The 19359-nt window shown below is 34.1% G+C and overlaps 1 protein-coding gene across 1 annotated transcript; it reads right to left on the minus strand.

Moving 5' to 3' along the window:
- Positions 1 to 111: 111 nt before the first annotated feature.
- Positions 112 to 15315, minus strand: LOC122303324 (fatty acid amide hydrolase-like). Its single transcript, XM_043115070.1, has 20 exons — positions 15116 to 15315; positions 14415 to 14524; positions 11902 to 11962; positions 11514 to 11701; positions 11066 to 11195; positions 10738 to 10815; positions 10474 to 10621; positions 10275 to 10387; positions 4501 to 4576; positions 4306 to 4377; positions 3987 to 4041; positions 3468 to 3539; positions 3247 to 3327; positions 2876 to 2979; positions 2694 to 2786; positions 1429 to 1497; positions 1068 to 1132; positions 853 to 914; positions 668 to 763; positions 112 to 406 (listed from the first exon to the last, which is right to left on the minus strand). Exons 1-20 carry the CDS (start codon positions 15213 to 15215, stop codon positions 344 to 346), a joined length of 1836 nt encoding a protein of 611 aa, XP_042971004.1. The 5' UTR covers positions 15216 to 15315; the 3' UTR covers positions 112 to 343.
- Positions 15316 to 19359: the final 4044 nt, after the last annotated feature.

The following is a 19359-nucleotide window of genomic DNA, read 5'->3' on the forward strand; positions in this document are numbered from 1 at the left end:
TTTTCTCATGAATATATCCTTTGTGTCAGATGCACATGAATTTGACAGTCTAATAGTTTAATATTTGAACACAACGACATAGATATTAAGTGGTCATAAGATTGCAAGCTCTTCAACCGAATAATGCTTACTTTTCGAATGATGTTGCATATTATTGTTAATTGTAAAAGTAATACAGACCTTTTGGGTAAAAACATAACAGCATAATCGAGAAGTTCAGTAAGTGCTCACAAAAAAAGAGAAAAAAAGAAAAGAAAAAGAGAAGTTCAGTGGACATCATTATCCAGTGTAGAGTTGCTCATATGTGTGACCATCTGTAATGTTGTGGACATTCCCTGTGCACTTAATCCCTATTGAGAAGATCATGGAAGACCTCCGGCTTTCTGTATTCTGACATGCAGAGGGCCTGCCATGAAATTAGCTCTACATGTTAGGACACTGAAAATTATTGTAGTCTTCCCCTTCATCATAATTCATATAATGCCTTTCACTGATGCTATACATAAGCAGAATCTAATAAGGTTTGCAGCATGTCAATGTGAATATTTTTTGGCAAAACTGAGTTATTCAATATCCTTGATCTGAACATAAATCACAAAGGATAGAAGAAAAGCGAGAAACAGAAAGAAACTACCAGCTTCTTCTCTGTAAATATTTGGTAATCTACCTGCATAGCAGATGCTATGTGAATTAATGTTGGTTCAGACCATGGCCTCCCAATAAACTGCAGGCCAATCGGCAAACCAAGTTTGTCGTATCCTACCTGTTGATGGAAGAATTGATCAAGTTTGCTACCATGAATAGCATACCGCAAAAGATAGCAGAAAGGCAAAAAGGAAGATAAGATCAGACCGGAACAGTCACTGCTGGCAGTCCTAGAAAATTTCCTGCTATTGAATACCGAACTAGTGCAGCTGAAATGGTGGCAAACTTAATCAATTCCGTGTCTTCTTTTTGTCTTCCAGAATTTAGTTAAATGTGCATAGATGCTGAAAATGCTTCTCTTCAAATGCCAAACCTTGGTAGAATGGAAAATTTGAGAAACTAATGTAGTAGGCATTGAATACCTCCATTTATGTAGTCGAGTTCACCAGTCTCTACTGCATCATCCTTTATTGGGTATGCAGTTACACTGTCACATTAATCAGAGAAAGTAAACATCAGATATTACTGGAGGCACAGCGAGGTGAAAACTAAACTAAAAGGTGTCTTCTTTTTACTTTTTTATTTTTAGTTCTTTTTTCTTGTCAATATAATCTCTGTCATGCATCTTATGATTGGCTTAATATTTGCATTAATTGAAGGCCATGGCTTAGAATGTACAAAAGCAATCAAGTGGGGAAAAATGAGTTGCTTCAAAGTTCAAACTTTTAGGTGACAGATGACTTGGAGAAACGAACTAGATCTGACTAAAGCAGCAAAGAATACCCTGTTGTTGGTGAAACAATGACATCTGCCCGAGCAAATATCTTCATGTGAAACTGCATCTGGCGGTTCCTGTGGATGGTCAAACAAGCTAGTGTCCCGATAAGAATGAAATTAGAACAATATTCAAATGCTGTAGTAATAATCATGTGGATGCATACCTACGAAGTAAGGACAATGAACTAAAATGTTTCAAAGCACTCCAGCTTAGATGCAGTTTTAGTACATTTTTCAAGTATCTGGAATGGAATAAGTGCAAGTGCATGTGCATTGAAAAAATTATCTAGTAGAATAAAGAGGAAAAACAAGTAGCACTACCTAACATGCTAGAATATTAGCATATGAACCAAAAAGATTTTCATCTTTCCATGCAATGGCAGATAAATTTTCAATATAATCTCAAACATACATGGACTTTTCCTGAAGTTCATGTCAGAGTTTACAATCTACAGACTCTCCTGGCAACTTTTTGAACTTTAGTTACTTCTTAAAGTTCGATATTTTGTTTCACCTGAGCACTCAAAACTCAAAAAACTTTTAATTTTGGTTGCAACTTCAAAGTTCAACAATCCAGCCTGGGGGCTGTCTGATTCGGAATTTGATACTTTAATAGAGCCTATTTACAGGTGGCCTGACAAGTATATTGTGAAATTAGCACTTATAACGCTTATGGGTTTGAACCAGGTTGTTCCTTTGTCTCCCATACCATAAAGCTTCTTAATTTGTAAACTAGAATATAAAGTCCAGTCATAAGTTATAGGCCCTAAAACCATGCCAATTTGCAACAGGATCTTGGCAGATAATATGAATTGGAACCCTGATCCACCCAATGCCTACCGCGAACTTTAAGCTTTTTCTGTGCACTTGGAAAGCTTTGGCAACTAATTTCGAGCTCTTGTGCCATTTCCACGAAAAATGAAGAATGTTGAAACTTGACATTAGTTTATTTACAAAGTAGACATGAGACAAAGATATAGAACATATCATCACTGATGCAATTAACCAGATAGCTTCATTATCAGATATAATTTGTAAGCAGAGATGATGATAAGTGAACTAGAAGACTTTAACAGTCCGAAAAAGAAAATAATTGCCAGGAAGGCTCAGTGTTGTTTGTCTCCACACTTCTATGATTCGTTGTTATTGGCAAATTGCAGCTTCAGATATTTGTATAGCTGATCAAATCTTTATGACTACCATGTTTTCCTACTAATGGTACCCTTTCATGGCATTTAAATTAATAAAAAAAAATTAGGTAAAAACACTACCTAATTTGCTGTGCCTTTATGTACTCCTTGCTGCTGAAAGCACCATATGCGCCAAGTCCTACCCTTACATCCCATCCCGATTCTGCAGGATCCCTGTAATGTGTTTCTAATGTCAGCCTTTTTTTATTTCTCACTCTTTAAAAGACAACGGTGAAGAAAATGCAGTGCTGAAGACAACATACAGCTTTTCTAGATGAGAACTAAGGGAAGCGCTGCACTCAGATCCAATTGTAGAATAATGTGCCAGGCGCATCGATTCTATCTCTGGGATAGTCACGTCTACAACCTTACAGACGAGAACTTGTCAGTTTAGAATGAATGAATGGCTATTGTATTCATTAACTATTTTATTGACTATAGTTGCCATGACAAGTATTGAATTTAACTTTCTTGCGCCAATATCAACAACTGTTTCTGGCAAGAAACCTATTCTGCAATATGAATCTTTGTAAGAGAGAAGTTGACATTGGATAGGGAGGTGTAGACAGGGCATTATTCAGTAGCAGCATCTCAATAAATAATTATAAGATAGGGAGCATTTGATTGCTAATACCTTCCAACCATAGTGTTTCTTAAGCTTGTCAAGAGATTGAGAACAGCATATTCTTATATCGTCACTGCAATCATCAAACCACTAATTGTCCCAATTAGTGGTTTTAGTTTAAGATTAAGAAGATGAGAAAACAGCGATTCGATATAAATCAATGAATCATCAACTTTAATATTATCTATTATTGATTTTTATATTATAAGCTTGAGAAACGGGGTACTAACCTCCGAATACTTTGCCAATTTGACATCAGAGATAGGTTCAGCTGAGTTGAGCAATGGAAAATACACTTTTGGCTGGAAGGTTTTCCAAAAAGAAAATGGTCAGAGTTCAGATTCCTTTGGGAAAGTTGAAACCATCGTTAATTTAATGAAGGGAGTAATAACATAGAAAGAGAATTCTAGATAAAAACATAGATAGCAAAGCCAATATGGTAAAGATGCAATCTAAAACTTGAAGTGCACGCTAATTGAATTGCCCCACAATCACAGCTTTTATTAGTTAAAAAAAAAAAAAAAAAAGCAAAGAAAAAGGCCATGGCATTGTCCCCAACATTTGAGAAATGTAAGCTCAATTAGATATCTTTTAGTTTAGAAGTCCCCCCATTTGAGTCTATTCGGAATGAGTATGCATGTTTCTGCATCAATTCGAAAGAAAGCATTATATGCAGTATGTTAGGATAAATGCATGAAATATGCCATAAAAAGAAGCTACATTGTCAAACGATTGCAACATGTTCTTACCTGAACAGAACTTGTGGGTTGATCCGATGGAAGTCGTCCACTCATAGCTGCATAACTGTAAATGTTAAAAGTTAAAAGAAATGCTTGGTCTACACGGAAATCTTACAAAAACAAACTTGCAAACTGAAACAGCTTGATATGTACGTTAGATTGGAAAACGTTTTATTGCAAAACATATCTCACTAAAAGATATTATTTTGTGATTTTGTTTTTTGTAAAATCTGTCTAGCACTTTTCTACCATCAAACCCATATAAGGAACCAACAGAGGAAAAATGAAAAGCCACAGCCAAATGAACTACTAAATAAGAAATACCGACACAATAAATGCGTCCTCAATGGTGCCCGCTAGGATTCCAACCATCCCCACCGTCCAGTTCAGAGGAAAAACACTGAAAAAAAGCATGTTCTTGAATGCTCATAGAACTTCCAAATTACATGAGAGAGAGAGAGAGAGAGAGAGAGAGAGAGAGAGAGAGTAATAGAAGATAATTCATGTAAAAGTTTATATTCACCCAGAATGAGGTATGCGCCCAAAAGTTGGTTTCAAGCCAACAACACCACATAGAGCTGCAGGCATTCGCACAGATCCTGGACAAAGACACAGATGAATAATTCAGTTATTTAATATTATGCAGATGATATGTAGAACTATGTCATACAGAATTAGTTGGCATAAGTTTAAGGTGCAATTTAGATAGTGAGTTGAAATGAGATGAGTTAAGATGAAAGTTGAAAGTTAAATAATATATTATTAGAATATTATTTTTTAATAATATTATTATTTTAAAATTTAAAAAGTTGAATTGTTTATTATATTTTGTATGAGAATTTAAAAAAATTATAATAATTAAATGAGAAGAGATGAATTGAGTTCAAGTCTAAATGTAAACGGGGTTAATGTCCAATGAGTTGTAGTTCACAAAGCAACTCCTCCACCTTAACAGGCAGGTTGCAGGGTGAGGTTGTGGATTTCAGACAAGGCACTTCTAAACTACAGACACGTGATATTCTTATCCTATTATAAGATGTGATGCCAATTAAAATTGATATTAACATAAGTAATTTTAATTATATGACATCTTGTGATAGGATATGACCTCCACGTCATCTGTACTCCGACAGTAGCTAATAATTTTCCATTCAAGACCCAATTGGTCCATCTGTAATTTACTGATAAATAAATTAACTCTTAATTTACATTATAATAAATTTGAACTGTTCAGAGGTGAAAATCAGTTAGATTATGTCAGTGGTTGGGTTATTAGTAAACCAGAATGGATCAGCCATTTTATGGTGCATGGACTCCAGAATAGATCATTTACTTCTCTGCATTATTACTCACCATTTTTTCTATATTTTTCCTTCTTCGTATGTGTTTAGCCACTTAAGATTACTGATCTTAAAGCCTAAAGGTTCAACCGAACCAACGAATAATATAATCCCAACACTGTTTGACGCATATTATTGAAGCTGCTGCACATTGATGCTGATGCAGTTTTTCAATAAACTCTATTTTTAGCCTTTTGTTGTTTTTAGCCAACTCTATTAATGTCTTGCTTTGGAACTATCTGTCATTAGTTGCTGATTGTTTCAAGATTACTTATAAGTTGTATTTGGTTTATGGCATACGTAGAACATATTTAGAATCAATCAAACAAGTGTTGGTTGAAGTTCTCCTCTGTTTTTACAGTGTTCTGTTTTCTTAAAACCAACAATTGGCATCAGAGCAGGTTTAATCTTCTTGGGAAAAATGGCTGCCCCTGGTTCATCCACTTCAATTCCTATTTTTTCTGGTGAAAATTATGACTACTGGAGCATAAAAATGAAGACTTTGTTCTTGTCTCTTGATCTATGGGATGTCATCGAGTCTGGAGTTCCAACAGCTAGTGAAAGCTCAAGTGGTGATGGTTCAGTTTCAAGTCAAGTCAAGCTGGAAAAACAGAAGGATGCAAAGGCATTATTCACTCTGCAACAAGCTGTAAGTGAATCTATATTTCCAAGACTAATGAGAGCTACAACTTCTAAACAAGCATGGGAAATTTTACAACTTGAGTTTCAAGGAAATAGCAAAGTTAAAACTATTAAGCTTCAAGGGTTGAGAAGGGAGCTTGAGAATCTTAAAATGAAAGATTCTGAAACTGCCAAAGAGTATTGCTCAAAACTCATTGAAGTTGTTAATCAAATGAGGGCTTATGGAGAGGCCATAACTGATGAGAGAATCGTACAAAAGATCCTCATTAGTTTAACTGAGAAATATGACTCGATTGTTGCTGCCATTGAAGAATCTCGGGATCTCTCTACACTTTCAGTTACTGAACTGATGGGTTCTCTGCAAGCACATGAACAAAGGCTTGACAGGAGGAATGAAGCTACTCTTGAAAATGCATTTCAGTTGAAAGTCAATCTTAAAAATCAGAAGCAAAAGGATTTCAAAAAGGGGTATAAAGGCAAGGCAAAAGATGGAGAAAGTCATTAGAAAAAGTATGCTACAAAAGGTAATTTTCAACCCTGTGGTATTTGCAAGAAAACTAATCATTTGGAGAAAAATTGCTTTCATCGTGGCAAAGCTCAGTGTACAAATTGCAAAAAGTTTGGCCATGAAGAAAAGGATTGCAGGTTTAAAGACAAGAATCAACAAGCAAATTTTACAGAGGATAAGGAAGAGCAGTTGTTTTATGCTTGTCAAGTGGCTACTGAACAAAAAAGAGAATGGTTTCTCGATAGTGGCTGTAGCAACCACATGACACCAGATTCAAGTCTATTTTCTTGGATTGATGATTCTGTTAAGGTAAAAATCAAACTCGGAAATGGTGATCTGGTGGAGGCAAGAGGGAAAGGTACAGTAGCTTTGGAAACCAAAAAGGGAACCAGATTTATAAATGATGTGTTGTTAGTTCCAAGCCTTGATCAAAGTCTGCTAAGTGTTGGACAGATGATGAAAAATGGATACACCCTTTACTTTGAAGATGATCAGTGCACTATTTACGATATAAAGAACAACAATCATGTGGTGGCTGAAGTGAAGATGGGAAATGGGAGAAATTTTCCTATCTATTGGCAATACCCAAAGGCTCTTGTGGTTAAAAATGATGAAACTACCTTATGGCATCAAAGGTTTGGACATTATAACCTTAATGCACTAAGGTTGTTAAATCAAAAAAATATGATGAGAAACTTACCTCTCCTAGATCAAAATATGGCCGTGTGTGAAGGTTGCATGTTGGGAAAACAACATAGAGAATCCTTTCCAAAAGGAGAAGCATGGAGAGCCAAAACAGTTTTGGAACTTGTGCATACAGATTTATGTGGTCCTATGAGAACTCCTTCACAAAGTCAAAACAGGTACTTCATCTTGTTTATTGATGATCTTTCTAGAATGACTTGGGTGTACTTTCTCAAAGAAAAATCAGAAGTATTTGAAATTTTTAAGAAATTTAAATTGCTTGTTGAGAACCAAAGTGGCAGAAAACTCAAAACTTTGAGAAGTGATAGAGGCACTGAGTTTAACTCTAAAAAGTTTGATGAGTTTTGCAAAAATGAAGGGTTGGAACACCAGTTGACTGTTGCCTATACTCCACAACAAAATGGAGTCTCTGAGAGGAAAAATAGGACTGTTATGGAGATGGCCAGGTCTATGCTAATGGCAAAAGGACTCCCTAAAAAGTTCTGGGCTGAAGCTGTTAACACAGCTGTGTATCTCTTGAATAGATGTCCTACAAAAGCTGTGAAAAATTTAACTCCCATTGAAGCTTGGAGTGGGATCAAACCTACTGCTGAGCATCTAAAAATTTTTGGATGTATTTGTTATATCCATGTCCCTGAGCAAAAAAGGCACAAGTTAGAAGAAAAGTCAGTAAAGGGAATTTTCCTTGGATACAGCTCTCAATCCAAAGGATATAGAGTCTTCAATTTAAAAACTCAGGAGCTGGTAACCAGTAGAGATGTGGTGTTTGATGAACACTCAACCTTGAGTTGGGAGAAAGATGAAGACTCAAATCAGCCATTGACTATACCAGAAACTGAAGAACCTGAAGTGAGGATGAAAAATGATGAAGATAATCAGCCAGCAACACCAACTTCAGCACAAAGTTATGATAGCAACTTTGAAGTTTCAGATCAATCTTCACCCGAGTCACCTCCTAGAAGGTTAAGATCTCTAAGTGAAATTTATGAATCTTGCAACTATACCTCTTTGGAACCTGAAAATTATGCAGCTGCTGTGAAAGAATCAGTTTGGGTTGATGCAATGAAGGAGGAGATTAAGATGATTGAAAAGAACAATACCTGGGAGCTTGTTCCTCGTCCAGACAGCAAAGAAATCATTGGAGTTAAATGGATTTACAAAAGGAAGCTTAATCCTGATGGGTCATTAAAGAAATGCAAAGCAAGATTGGTTGCTAAAGGGTACTCACAACAGCCTGGGATTGATTTCAATGAAACCTATGCTCCAGTAGCTCAATTGGACACCATCAGAACTGTTGTTGCACTAGCAGCTCAAAGGAGTTGGAAGATCTCTCAACTTGATGTTAAATCAGCTTTCCTCAATGGAGAACTTGAAGAGGAAGTGTATGTGGAGCAACCCGAAGGCTTCAAGAAGAAAGATGACAAGGTCTTTAGACTAAAAAAAGCTCTATATGGGCTTAAACAAGCACCTAGAGCATGGTATAGCAAGATCGATGGTTACTTTGGAGAACAAGGCTTCAAGAAAAGTGTGAGTGAACCTACACTTTATGTTCAAATCAAAGGTAAAAATCTGCTCATAGTCTCCTTATATGTTGATGATTTGATCATAACTGGAAATGACTCAAAGATGATTGAAGAATTCAAGCTAGAGATGATGAAGTCTTTTGAAATGAGTGATTTGGGTTTAATGCATTACTTTCTTGGTATGGAAGTATGTCAAGATGATGGCATTTTTATTTCTCAAAAGAAGTATGCTGAAGATTTGCTTAAGAAGTTCAATATGTCTGATTGCAAATCAGTGGCAACTCCTTTAATTGCAAATGAGAAATTCAAGAAAGAAGATGGGGGAAAATTGGCTGATGGTGCTGCTTATAGAAGTTTGATTGGAAGTTTGTTGTACCTCACTTCTACACGACCTGATCTTATGTTTGCTACAAGCATGTTGTCTAGGTTTATGCAAAATCCCAGTCAAGTCCATTTTGGTGCTACAAAAAGGGTGCTAAGATATGTTCAAGGCACTTTGAAGTTTGGCATTTTGTTTAAGCCGTGTTCTTATTCAAAATTAATTGGATATACAGATAGTGATTGGGCTGGTTCAATTGATGATATGAAGAGCACTTCAGGATATTGTTTCAATCTGGGATCAGGTGTTTTTTCATGGGGCTCGAAGAAACAAGGATCTGTGGCTCAATCTACAGCAGAAGCAGAGTATGTTGCTGCTGCCAATGCTGTAAATCAAGCTATATGGCTGACTAGAATACTTGAAGATATGGGAGCAAAGCAACAACTTCCAGTTGAGATTTTCTGTGATAATAAGTCAGCAATTGCAATGGCCAAGAATCCAATTTATCATAGCCGAACTAAGCACATAGCAATCAAGTATCACTATCTAAGAGAAGTTGCTGCCAAAGGAGAAATTAAGCTTAAATTTTGTAAGTCAGAAGAACAAATGGCTGACATCTTTACAAAGGCACTTCCTAGAGACAAATTTCAGAAGCTGCGTATGATGCTTGGAGTTTCAGAAAAATGCATCAAGGAGGAGTATTGAAGCTGCTGCACATTGATGCTGATGCAGTTTTTCAATAAACTCTATTTTTAGCCTTTTGTTGTTTTTAGCCAACTCTATTAATGTCTTGCTTTGGAACTATCTGTCATTAGTTGCTGATTGTTTCAAGATTACTTATAAGTTGTATTTGGTTTATGGCATACGTAGAACATATTTAGAATCAATCAAACAAGTGTTGGTTGAAGTTCTCCTCTGTTTTTACAGTGTTCTGTTTTCTTAAAACCAACACATATACACGAAAATAGAAAATGGAATCCTCGAGTAAGAACCACTACGGAGCCATTATCCATGTGAGTGGAGTTGAATGTTTTGTTTAGCATAATTATTCCTGTAAAAGGGTGGAAAATTATCTATATGGATGACGGTTCTGCTATATTAATTCTTAGAAAATAAACATTGACATGGAATCGACAGATTCTACACAGATCAGAACAGCAAATGTGGGAAAGGGGAAACATGCATGCAGGAGTACTTTAATTTGCACCGTAGATTTATTTGAAGCATTCTCAGTAAAGGATTTTGAAGTAGCTCATATACCTCCCCCATCAACACCGAGGGCAGCGGGGCACAATCCTGAAGCCACTACAGCAGCAGATCCGCTAGAAGAACCTCCGGAGATCTTGCTGATATCATATGGATTTCTAGTGGCCCTACAGCAGTCATAAATGAAGTCAATGATTCTGAAATGAACAGGCTAAGGAATAAGATACTGAAAAAGTTCTTTATAGATTCTTACCCATAGTGAGGATTTATTCCACTTGCTCCGGCCCCAAGTTCATGCATATTAGTTTTCCCAACAAGAATGGCACCACACGATCTGAGGCGCTTAACACAGCATGCATCATCCGTACAAGATCGAACTTTGTGTAGCCACTTTGTTCCTCCTGGAAAAACCAACTTTTACTAATTTTAGGTGAATATTATTTACTTTTGGCTTGACTACTGACACGTATGGCCTAGTCTGAGTCAAAAAGTATAGCATGCAGTAGTAGTAGTTTACCGGTAGTAGGATATGGAGAACAATCTATTTCATCCTTGATAGCAATCGGGATCCCATCTAGAAATGATATTGGTTGTCCTGGAGATCATGACCATATATAATGATCAGAATGATCAGATGATGATCACTAGATCATGCACTTCCTAATGTTATTATTCTGTTGAAGATGATGCATATATATATATTTATGCAATATATAGTTCCTGGCCGGAGCAGCATTTCCAGAACTGTTCAAATACTCTTGGCAGTAGGGAGTGCTAAATAGAGCGCAATTCAAGACTTTCAAGTGTTAAGAGTAGTATTCACGATTCATTTGGCGAATATATACCTCGTTCATACCGAAGTGTTGATTCGGTTGCTTGCTTTAGGATGTCTTGAATATTATAGTTGATAAAGAATGACATCTGCAATGGAGGACTAGAAGATTCGCGTACAGCTTTTATAAATCGCTCTGCGACCTGTAAAATCGTCGGCAAAGTCAATCCCTTTTGAGTGCATGTACGTACGTAAAATAGTAGAATTCAGTAACATGACACGAACGGCCTTAATTTATCCTTCGATCAAATCTTCTGCGTCTGACAAAATATTTATTTTATAGGAAGGGCATGCATGTACAGTTGCTAGCTACAGCCATATATGCACAGATGCATGCATTCACAGGCGCACAAGAAGAAATTCATGACATGCAGCATCTCAAAACACTAGTCTTTCCAGGATTTCAATTCATGTACATGTAATGTTTTGGTTTAGTTAAAGTTGGCTGGCGCGCAGCATACCATCCGAGGAGTTATTTCTCCAGATCTATAGGCTCTTGAATAGTCCAATATTGTCCAGCGATGGAAAGAATTTGATTTAACTGTATTTTCTGATGAAGAATGAGGCAAACAATCAATTGCCTGTTGAACTTGTTCTGGAGGAGACAAATCAGAATCTATGCACTTGACATCCTGTTGATCTTTTAGATCTGCAGTCATAAGCTAGCTGATATTAGCTACCAAAAAGATCGATATATCCTGCTTTCCCGAGAAAAACTCATTATTTTAGTTATTGAAAAAGAAAAATTTGTGGTGCATTTTTTTTTTTTTACCTTCAAAAGGATGCGACGGAACGAAGAGATTTTAGTTATTGAAAAAGAAAAATTTGTGGTGCATTTTTTTTTTTTACCTTCAAAAGGATGCGATGGAACGAAGAGAGGTGGCTCCTCTATCTCTGCATTTGTTATGAACTGCAAAAGTTGAAACACACCTTTTAAACAATCGATATAATTATACTTATAGAGTTTGCTATATACAAGTACAGTCGCGTACTAATCTGTATATTAATACTGATTCATTTATACTTAAAATTTAAATTAATATTGTTTTCAATAAAATCTACTTTTTGACCAATCACAGCATATTAGTACACAGATTAATGCACAATTATGCTTACAACTATATTTTTCCATACTTATAATCATTCTCACGTCACACACTATATATAAATTTTTTATTATTTTTATTTACTAAATATGCAGTGTATAAGTGATGAATAAAAGTAAATAAATTAATTTTAAAAAATAAAATAAAAAAGATAAAAAATAAAAATAAATTTAATATGTGGTGTACATGTGTGAAAATGATCAATAGCTAGCAAACTAGTACTATATATATATATATGCGTAATGATACATGCATAATATTTTTTATATTATTATGTTTTAAAATGAGGATATTTATATAAAATTATTTTATTTTTATAAATTATTTTATAGAAATATTTTTTATTTGAAATATAATTATAAAAAAAGTTGTAAAAGAATTATGTATCTAGGTATTATTTATATTTATATATAAATTAATACAGCCCCGGGCCTCATTCTTTTCCTTAATTATTATAATATGCCTTTGTCACTCTTCATGCAGCTTTGATGACCATCGCCTTTCTCAAGTCGTTGTATCGATACTTAAACCAAAAAAAGTCGTGGTATCGAAGGTTTTATCGATACATGCACATACGGAGAGGAGAACACTAAAAAAATATAACAAAATTATATATATATTTTTTATAAAATTTAAATTGCTGTCTTTGGTTGTGAGAGTGGGCTTAACTTATTCCAAATTAATCATTAATGACACCTAGTACTATATTTTCAACTTACTAATTCATACATTCAAACGCATATCTCAACTTATTTATATTCAAATACATATCAATGAGATCTATAAAATATAACTATTCACATATCAACTCAAATCACTTGAAATCATTCAACATCCAAACGCAACCTTGAAATTCTGGATTGAAATATATATAGAGTTGAGAGTGAAAAAAAGGTATAGAACTTGCTCGAATGAATTGTTTGGCAATATTAAATGCATATATATACTGCTAGCTATAGGTTGGGTGTAATGCTAGAAGAGTTTTGCTATGTATAAGTAAAATTACGTATTAATCTGCGTATCAATACTGATTCATTTATATTTAAAATCTAAATTAGCACTGTTTTCAATAAAATTTACTTTTTGGTGATGCACATATTAGTACACAATTATACTTGTAATTAGATTTTTCCATGCTTAGAAAATGATATAACGTGCAACTTCTATATAGTCTCTTTGTAGGTTTTACAATTAAAAAATAATTTTTTTTTATGTGAATTCTAAATTTATCAATTTTCTTTAAAGAGATCGCGCTGAACTTATACATCATCCTTATAAGACTATAAATATAATTTTTTATAGATTAAATATGATAAATACTAATCTCATAAATATTTAAGCTTTAAAATGATCATTAATAGAATACTAAAATTTAAAAAATAATTAATGGTTAGGATTCAAAAATATTTATCATTAAAACTCTATATATTATCGTGAAGGCTAATAGAGAAATTTTCTTCAAATGAAATGAAATGAAACGCAACAGCATTACTTTAAATTATTTTTTACATTTTTTTTTTTAAATCTCAAAGCATCGTACATACAATGTACATGTACCTAATTTTGTTTTGGCAGCAATAATTCCTTAAAAATTGGTCCCACCCCGTACACGGTACACTCTTTTCTGTTGTCAATTTGAGAGGAGCCAGCCTCACGGATACAAACTAAGGCCCCCAACTTAATTTAATTTTGTCTAATTTTAAACTCAATCTAAAGTCCAATCACTCAACTATCTAATTATTAAATTTATTTCAATTCAAAATTTTTTTACAATTAAGACCTATAATATTTTTCAGCACATCTCTTTATACACTGAATTTATAACATTTTTTCAACTTTTTATAAAAACATCTAAACCTATCTTAACATTTAAATACATATAAACTCATTTCAGGTGGGTCCCGTATAACCTACTCAACCATCTCAACTCACTAGCTAGTTATAAAAGACTTAATTCATCTAAATTTAACTAAACATCCAAACGGGACTAAAACTTTCATGATATAGGGATGAGTAAAAATAAAATGGATGTTTTGGAAGTAGTTCGAAAATAGAAATGTTAGCTATTCATATTCATTTATACTTAAAAATAAATAATATGATAAAAATGATAAATTCAAAATTAAGAAAAAAAAAAAATCACCCTCTTGATCTTCAGGAAGAAGATGAAGGGTTTCCCTCGAAATGCCAAAAACCTCAGAAACTGAAATTAGAAAGCCACGAAAGATCAGCAAGCTGCTTATCGTACGTACGTACCTTGTGAATTAGATTGTTTTTCTTCAATATGTACATCAACAATGTCCCAAAGATCCTTGACTCCAGAAACCAGGCGAAGATCTTGACCAGAAGACCAGCCATTCTAGGAGCTATATATGTAGCAAAAGAGTCATGATGATGTACTTCAGTAGGAAATTTATGTGCAAATCATGTATATAACAGTAATTAATAAAAGCCTTGCATATTACACTAATTTCCATTGTTTGTTTTTAAGTTCTTTTGGTGCATGGCTATTAAAATTTTAACCTTTTGAGTTGTATGGAATTCAGGCTCCTAAAATGGAACACCATGATCAGTATGAACTGTCAAATTTATAACTGCATGCAATTTAAGTTTGATAATCTGCAACTGCCCTCTGATCAGGATTGTGCTTTTGAATAAGAGAGAGAAATAAATTATCTGACAGAGAACACATGCATGATTTTTTTTATAAGTACTGTCGCCAGAAAACCTCGATCTCTTTTGTTGCGGTCTTTGTTCTTCAAGACTCATCAATCCACAACACGTACATATACTACTCCAGTTCATAATTAATTAATATATACGATTTCAAGACATGATTGGTATTATATATAGAGAACACAAAACGAAGAATTCTGAGAATCCAAGTTCATGAAAATAAAAATGTGATAACAGGTAAGAAGAAGAAGAAGAAGAAGAAGAAGAAGAAGAAAGTCAACCTTTGACGTTGGCTCGAACATAGATTTGATCACTGTGAGGACCAAGATCAATCTCTTCCACAGGCTTGTAAACGACGGTTTCCTCCTTGAAAAACCCCATAATTAATTAAGACAAAATTCTATGATGTTCTTTTGGGTTTGCAACCTATAAATGATATATGGCTAGCTGTTGTTATATAGACAGAAAGCGAAGATCAGATACAGGGCGGAGGACGCAAAGAAAGATTTGGCTTCCCAACAATTAATATTAATAATAAAAATAACAATAATAATAAATACATATTATAATGCAACTCTTTAGGCTGATAAGTGCGTGTACATTTAACAGCTAGCAGCTAGCTAGCTATGTCAATTTTAGGGCAGTTCCAAGATTTAATTAGAAGTATATTTTATTCATAAATTATCGTATAGTGTAATGTTTTTATTATAAAATAAATATAATATATTATATGAAAAGTCAATCATATTAAATATAAAGGAATATTTTATTTATACCATCATAACTATATATATGTGATACGTTATATTGTAAAATTATTTTTATTATAAAATAGATTTAATATATTTTATAAAAACACGTCAATTTGTGACAATTTAAATATAATATATATATAGAGAGAGAGAGAGAGAGAGAGAGAGAGAGAGAGAGAGAGAGAAGGAGGGGGGGGGGGGGGGGTGGGGGAGGAGTGCACGATCGATGCACGCATACATTTGAGGAAATTATTCATGTTTTGGGGGAGGTACTGTGGAATCGGTTGGAAAACATCATACAACTTTGTTGGGTAAATGCATGCTAATTAATCCTATTAACCCCAAAATGTAACATTTATATTCTTCTACCATAATTGATGCGAAGAAAACAAGGGAAAAGAACGAGTGCGTACACAACTACTTTAAACTTCTTTGTTTTTGTTTTGGCTCCAAGCAAAACTAACTTTAATTATAGTACTTGTTGATGTAAAAAATCACACATCAGGTTAGAAAGGAAGAAAGAGTAATTCTCAACCCACTATGACAATCTGGGTTTTGATCGATGTGGTCTGAAACCCCCAGTGTGGTCCGGTGTGGCTGTGTGTATGTCTATGACAGTGAATGAAAAATAAATATTAAGAATGTAATAAAGAGAAAGACATATAAATTTACATGGTTTAGCATAAAGTTTACGTCTACAGGAATTTTGGAAAAGGAATATATACTATAATAAACTTATTTACAGTATCTCATTGTCTCTCATCCTCATTATATATTGGATATCAGATATTTATCTTCTAATAGAAAGATCATCGTTGGAGTTCATCTCCTCCCCCACCAAGAAGCCAGAGTCAAGATTTTAGCAAAAGTCCCCTTTATCGCTATGGCCCCTTTCATTTTATCATCTGGCATTTTTTCTTACTTCCCGTCACATTTCTATTTTCTCCTTATATTTTTCCATCTCTTCCACTTTCTCGTTCCATTTTTCTTTCCTTATATTCTCTTCCTTTCCTCCTGATGAAACTTCTCCCTTGGGCTAGGCTTAGTAGGTTTATTTTAAGTTTGTATATTTTATCCCTTCCAACACTTAACTCACAATATCTGAGATATTACATACTAGAAAGTGACAAGGGAAAACAAAAAAATTGACTCTGATTTTACTAATAAAAACTATAAAATAGGTATTTGGTGTATTTTTTCGATCTAACTCGAAAACACCTAAAAGCTTCATTTAGTACTATTGGTTTTTTTTTTAACAACTACACGCTTTCACAGATGTTAGAAAATAATAAAAGAGGAATTTTATAAAAATAAATTTATAAACTGACGTAATTTGTTATAATACGTCAAATTTATTTTTAAAAAAAGATTATATAATCTAATATATTATATCAAATTTACAGGTCGACTTATAAATTTAGTTTTATAACTTATCTATATCCACTAAAATATTTTCCAAAGTCTATTTGTAGCAATACACTAATTTAGCATGTAATATCCATTAATACATGCTATCCATAAATACATACACTGTCCATAGCAATGAAGTTAAGTAATAGCAACATTAATATAATTGATGTACGTAGCCCGGCCCGTCCTAATTTAGAGCAAATTAAAATAATAATTATGTCTTGTGGCGGTGACGACTGAATTACTGACGACGTACATTGTACGTACGTGATCTACATGCAGCATCGAGAGTACTAACCTATTTGGGAACTTTGCAGCTTGGACTGACTTTAATTAATGACGGCTTAACAAGGTTTTTGGTTTATTTCATAAATCGACAAACACTAGTATTTTCACTCCAAAAAAATTTCAAAAAAAGGTTCAAATCAGGAGACGTTTTTCTACCAAGTGGATAGGGGTGAGTTCGGTCCGGTCCGGTCCGGTCCGGGGAGGTTTTGTGGACCGGACCGGACCTATTCGGTCCAGGGTTTTCCCACCCTGGACCGGACCGAACTCCATCAGGACCGGTCCGGTCCGGTCCTATTCGGTCCGGTCCGGTCCGGTCGGTCCATTCGGTCCAAGGTTGATTTTTTTTTTTTTTTTTTTTTTTTTTTTTTTTTTTTTTTTAATCTAATGACATTTTTTTTAATATTTATGTAATTATATTGTAATATATATACATATAGTATTATATATATATATTAGTAATATGCTAATACTATTAGTCTATTAGTAATAATACTATAACTAATAAATATATGTAATAATAACTATACTATAACTAATAACTATATGTAATAATAGTAATAATGATAACTATATATTTATATAATATGCTAATATTTAATGACATTTTTTTTAATATTTATGTAATTATATTGTAATATATTTAATATATATATACATATAGTATACTATTATATATATTAGTAATATGCTAATACTATTATATAAATAATATATATAAATAATATTTTTTTTTTTTTTTCTATTCGGTCCGGTCCGGTCCGGTCCGGGGTGAAAAACTCCCGGACCGGGACCGGACCGAATCTTTTCGGTCCCTTAAAAATGGGACCGGACCGGACCGGACCCAATTCGGTCCGGTCCGGTCCGGTCCAAACAGTGCCGGTCCGGTCGGTTTTGCCGGTCCGGACCGGCCGATGCTCACCCCTACAAGTGGACTAGTTTGATTAATATTGCTCGTGGGTACACATGAAATGTTAAAGTTGAAGTTTTTTATAAATAGTAATGAGTTGAATATAAGATAAAGTGAGTTATGTGAGATCTATTAAAATGAATTTAGATGTATTTGAATAATAATATGAATTTAGTATTATTTATGATAAATTGAAAAAAAATTATGAGTCTTATGTATAAAGATGTGTTAAGTTGAAAAAAATTATGAATCTCATAAATAAGGAGGTTTTGAGTTAGGATGTGTTTAGTAATTTGAAAATTATGTGTTTAGATATTAAATTCAGTTTAAAATTAGAATGAACTGAGTTAATTTAAGCTAAGTCTTGCAACCAAATGTCAACGGCATCTAATCGTGAAGAGCTATAAAGATTTTTAGACAATCTCGCTGCTAATTATTAATTTATAGCCAATAATATAGTTATTGGAAGCATTCCCGTCAAAATCATACCTGATCATCTTCATATCTTCTTCAACCAACCCTTCTCCATCAAAACTAATTCATGAGCTGTGTTTTTTAGATCTGATATCTGTACTTAACCTTCTAATTGATCAAAAGAAAACAAATAATAATTGATCATGACATGATTTTGTATACTGGGTGATGACAAAGTGTCTCCGGAGAACTTCTCTCTCTCTCCCCAAAAATAGGAACCGCATGCATGCAGCAGAGTTTCCTAGGTATCAGTACAGTGTATAACTTTCTGTAATTAGGTGATCAATGACATTGGATCCAGTACTGGATGGCTTTACAATTTCGGCATTACCTTAATACAATCCTTTCTGCATACATCTTTGGGAAAAAAAGGCTGTCATCCCCACGAGGGTATATAGCTGCTTTACTTCTGGAATTTGGGTAGATTTTCAAAGGTCTCAGAGACAGAAAGGTTGGCCTAAGACTGTCACAGCTGCCCGACAGTCACTGCAACTCTTTCCATAGACTTGGAGGTGGCGCGCGCAAGTACTAGTTCAATAACTTTTTTTTTCCCATTTTTTGGGCACAAGTTCAATGATTTGCAGGCATAGAATTTAATTCTTAGTTGGCGCCACCATTATCATGTTTCATGGGTGTGCTCAACTCCTCCGATCCAGTGATGTACGTACAAAATCAGGACAGTTGGATCCAAAAT

Source organism: Carya illinoinensis, chromosome 3 (genome assembly GCF_018687715.1).
Source record: "Carya illinoinensis cultivar Pawnee chromosome 3, C.illinoinensisPawnee_v1, whole genome shotgun sequence".
NCBI lineage: Eukaryota > Viridiplantae > Streptophyta > Magnoliopsida > Fagales > Juglandaceae > Carya > Carya illinoinensis.

Bases quoted from the DNA above. Each gene is read 5' to 3' on its own strand.
- LOC122303324 (XM_043115070.1), bottom strand. From the start codon at position 15,215: ATGGGGTTTTTCAAGGAGGAAACCGTCGTTTACAAGCCTGTGGAAGAG. The intron at 11,196-11,513 runs GTATGCTGCGCG...ACGATTTTACAG, and splicing joins GAGAAATAACTCCTCGGATG to GTCGCAGAGCGATTTATAAA. The intron at 764-852 runs GTCTGATCTTAT...TTCCATCAACAG, and splicing joins TGCCAGCAGTGACTGTTCCG to GTAGGATACGACAAACTTGG.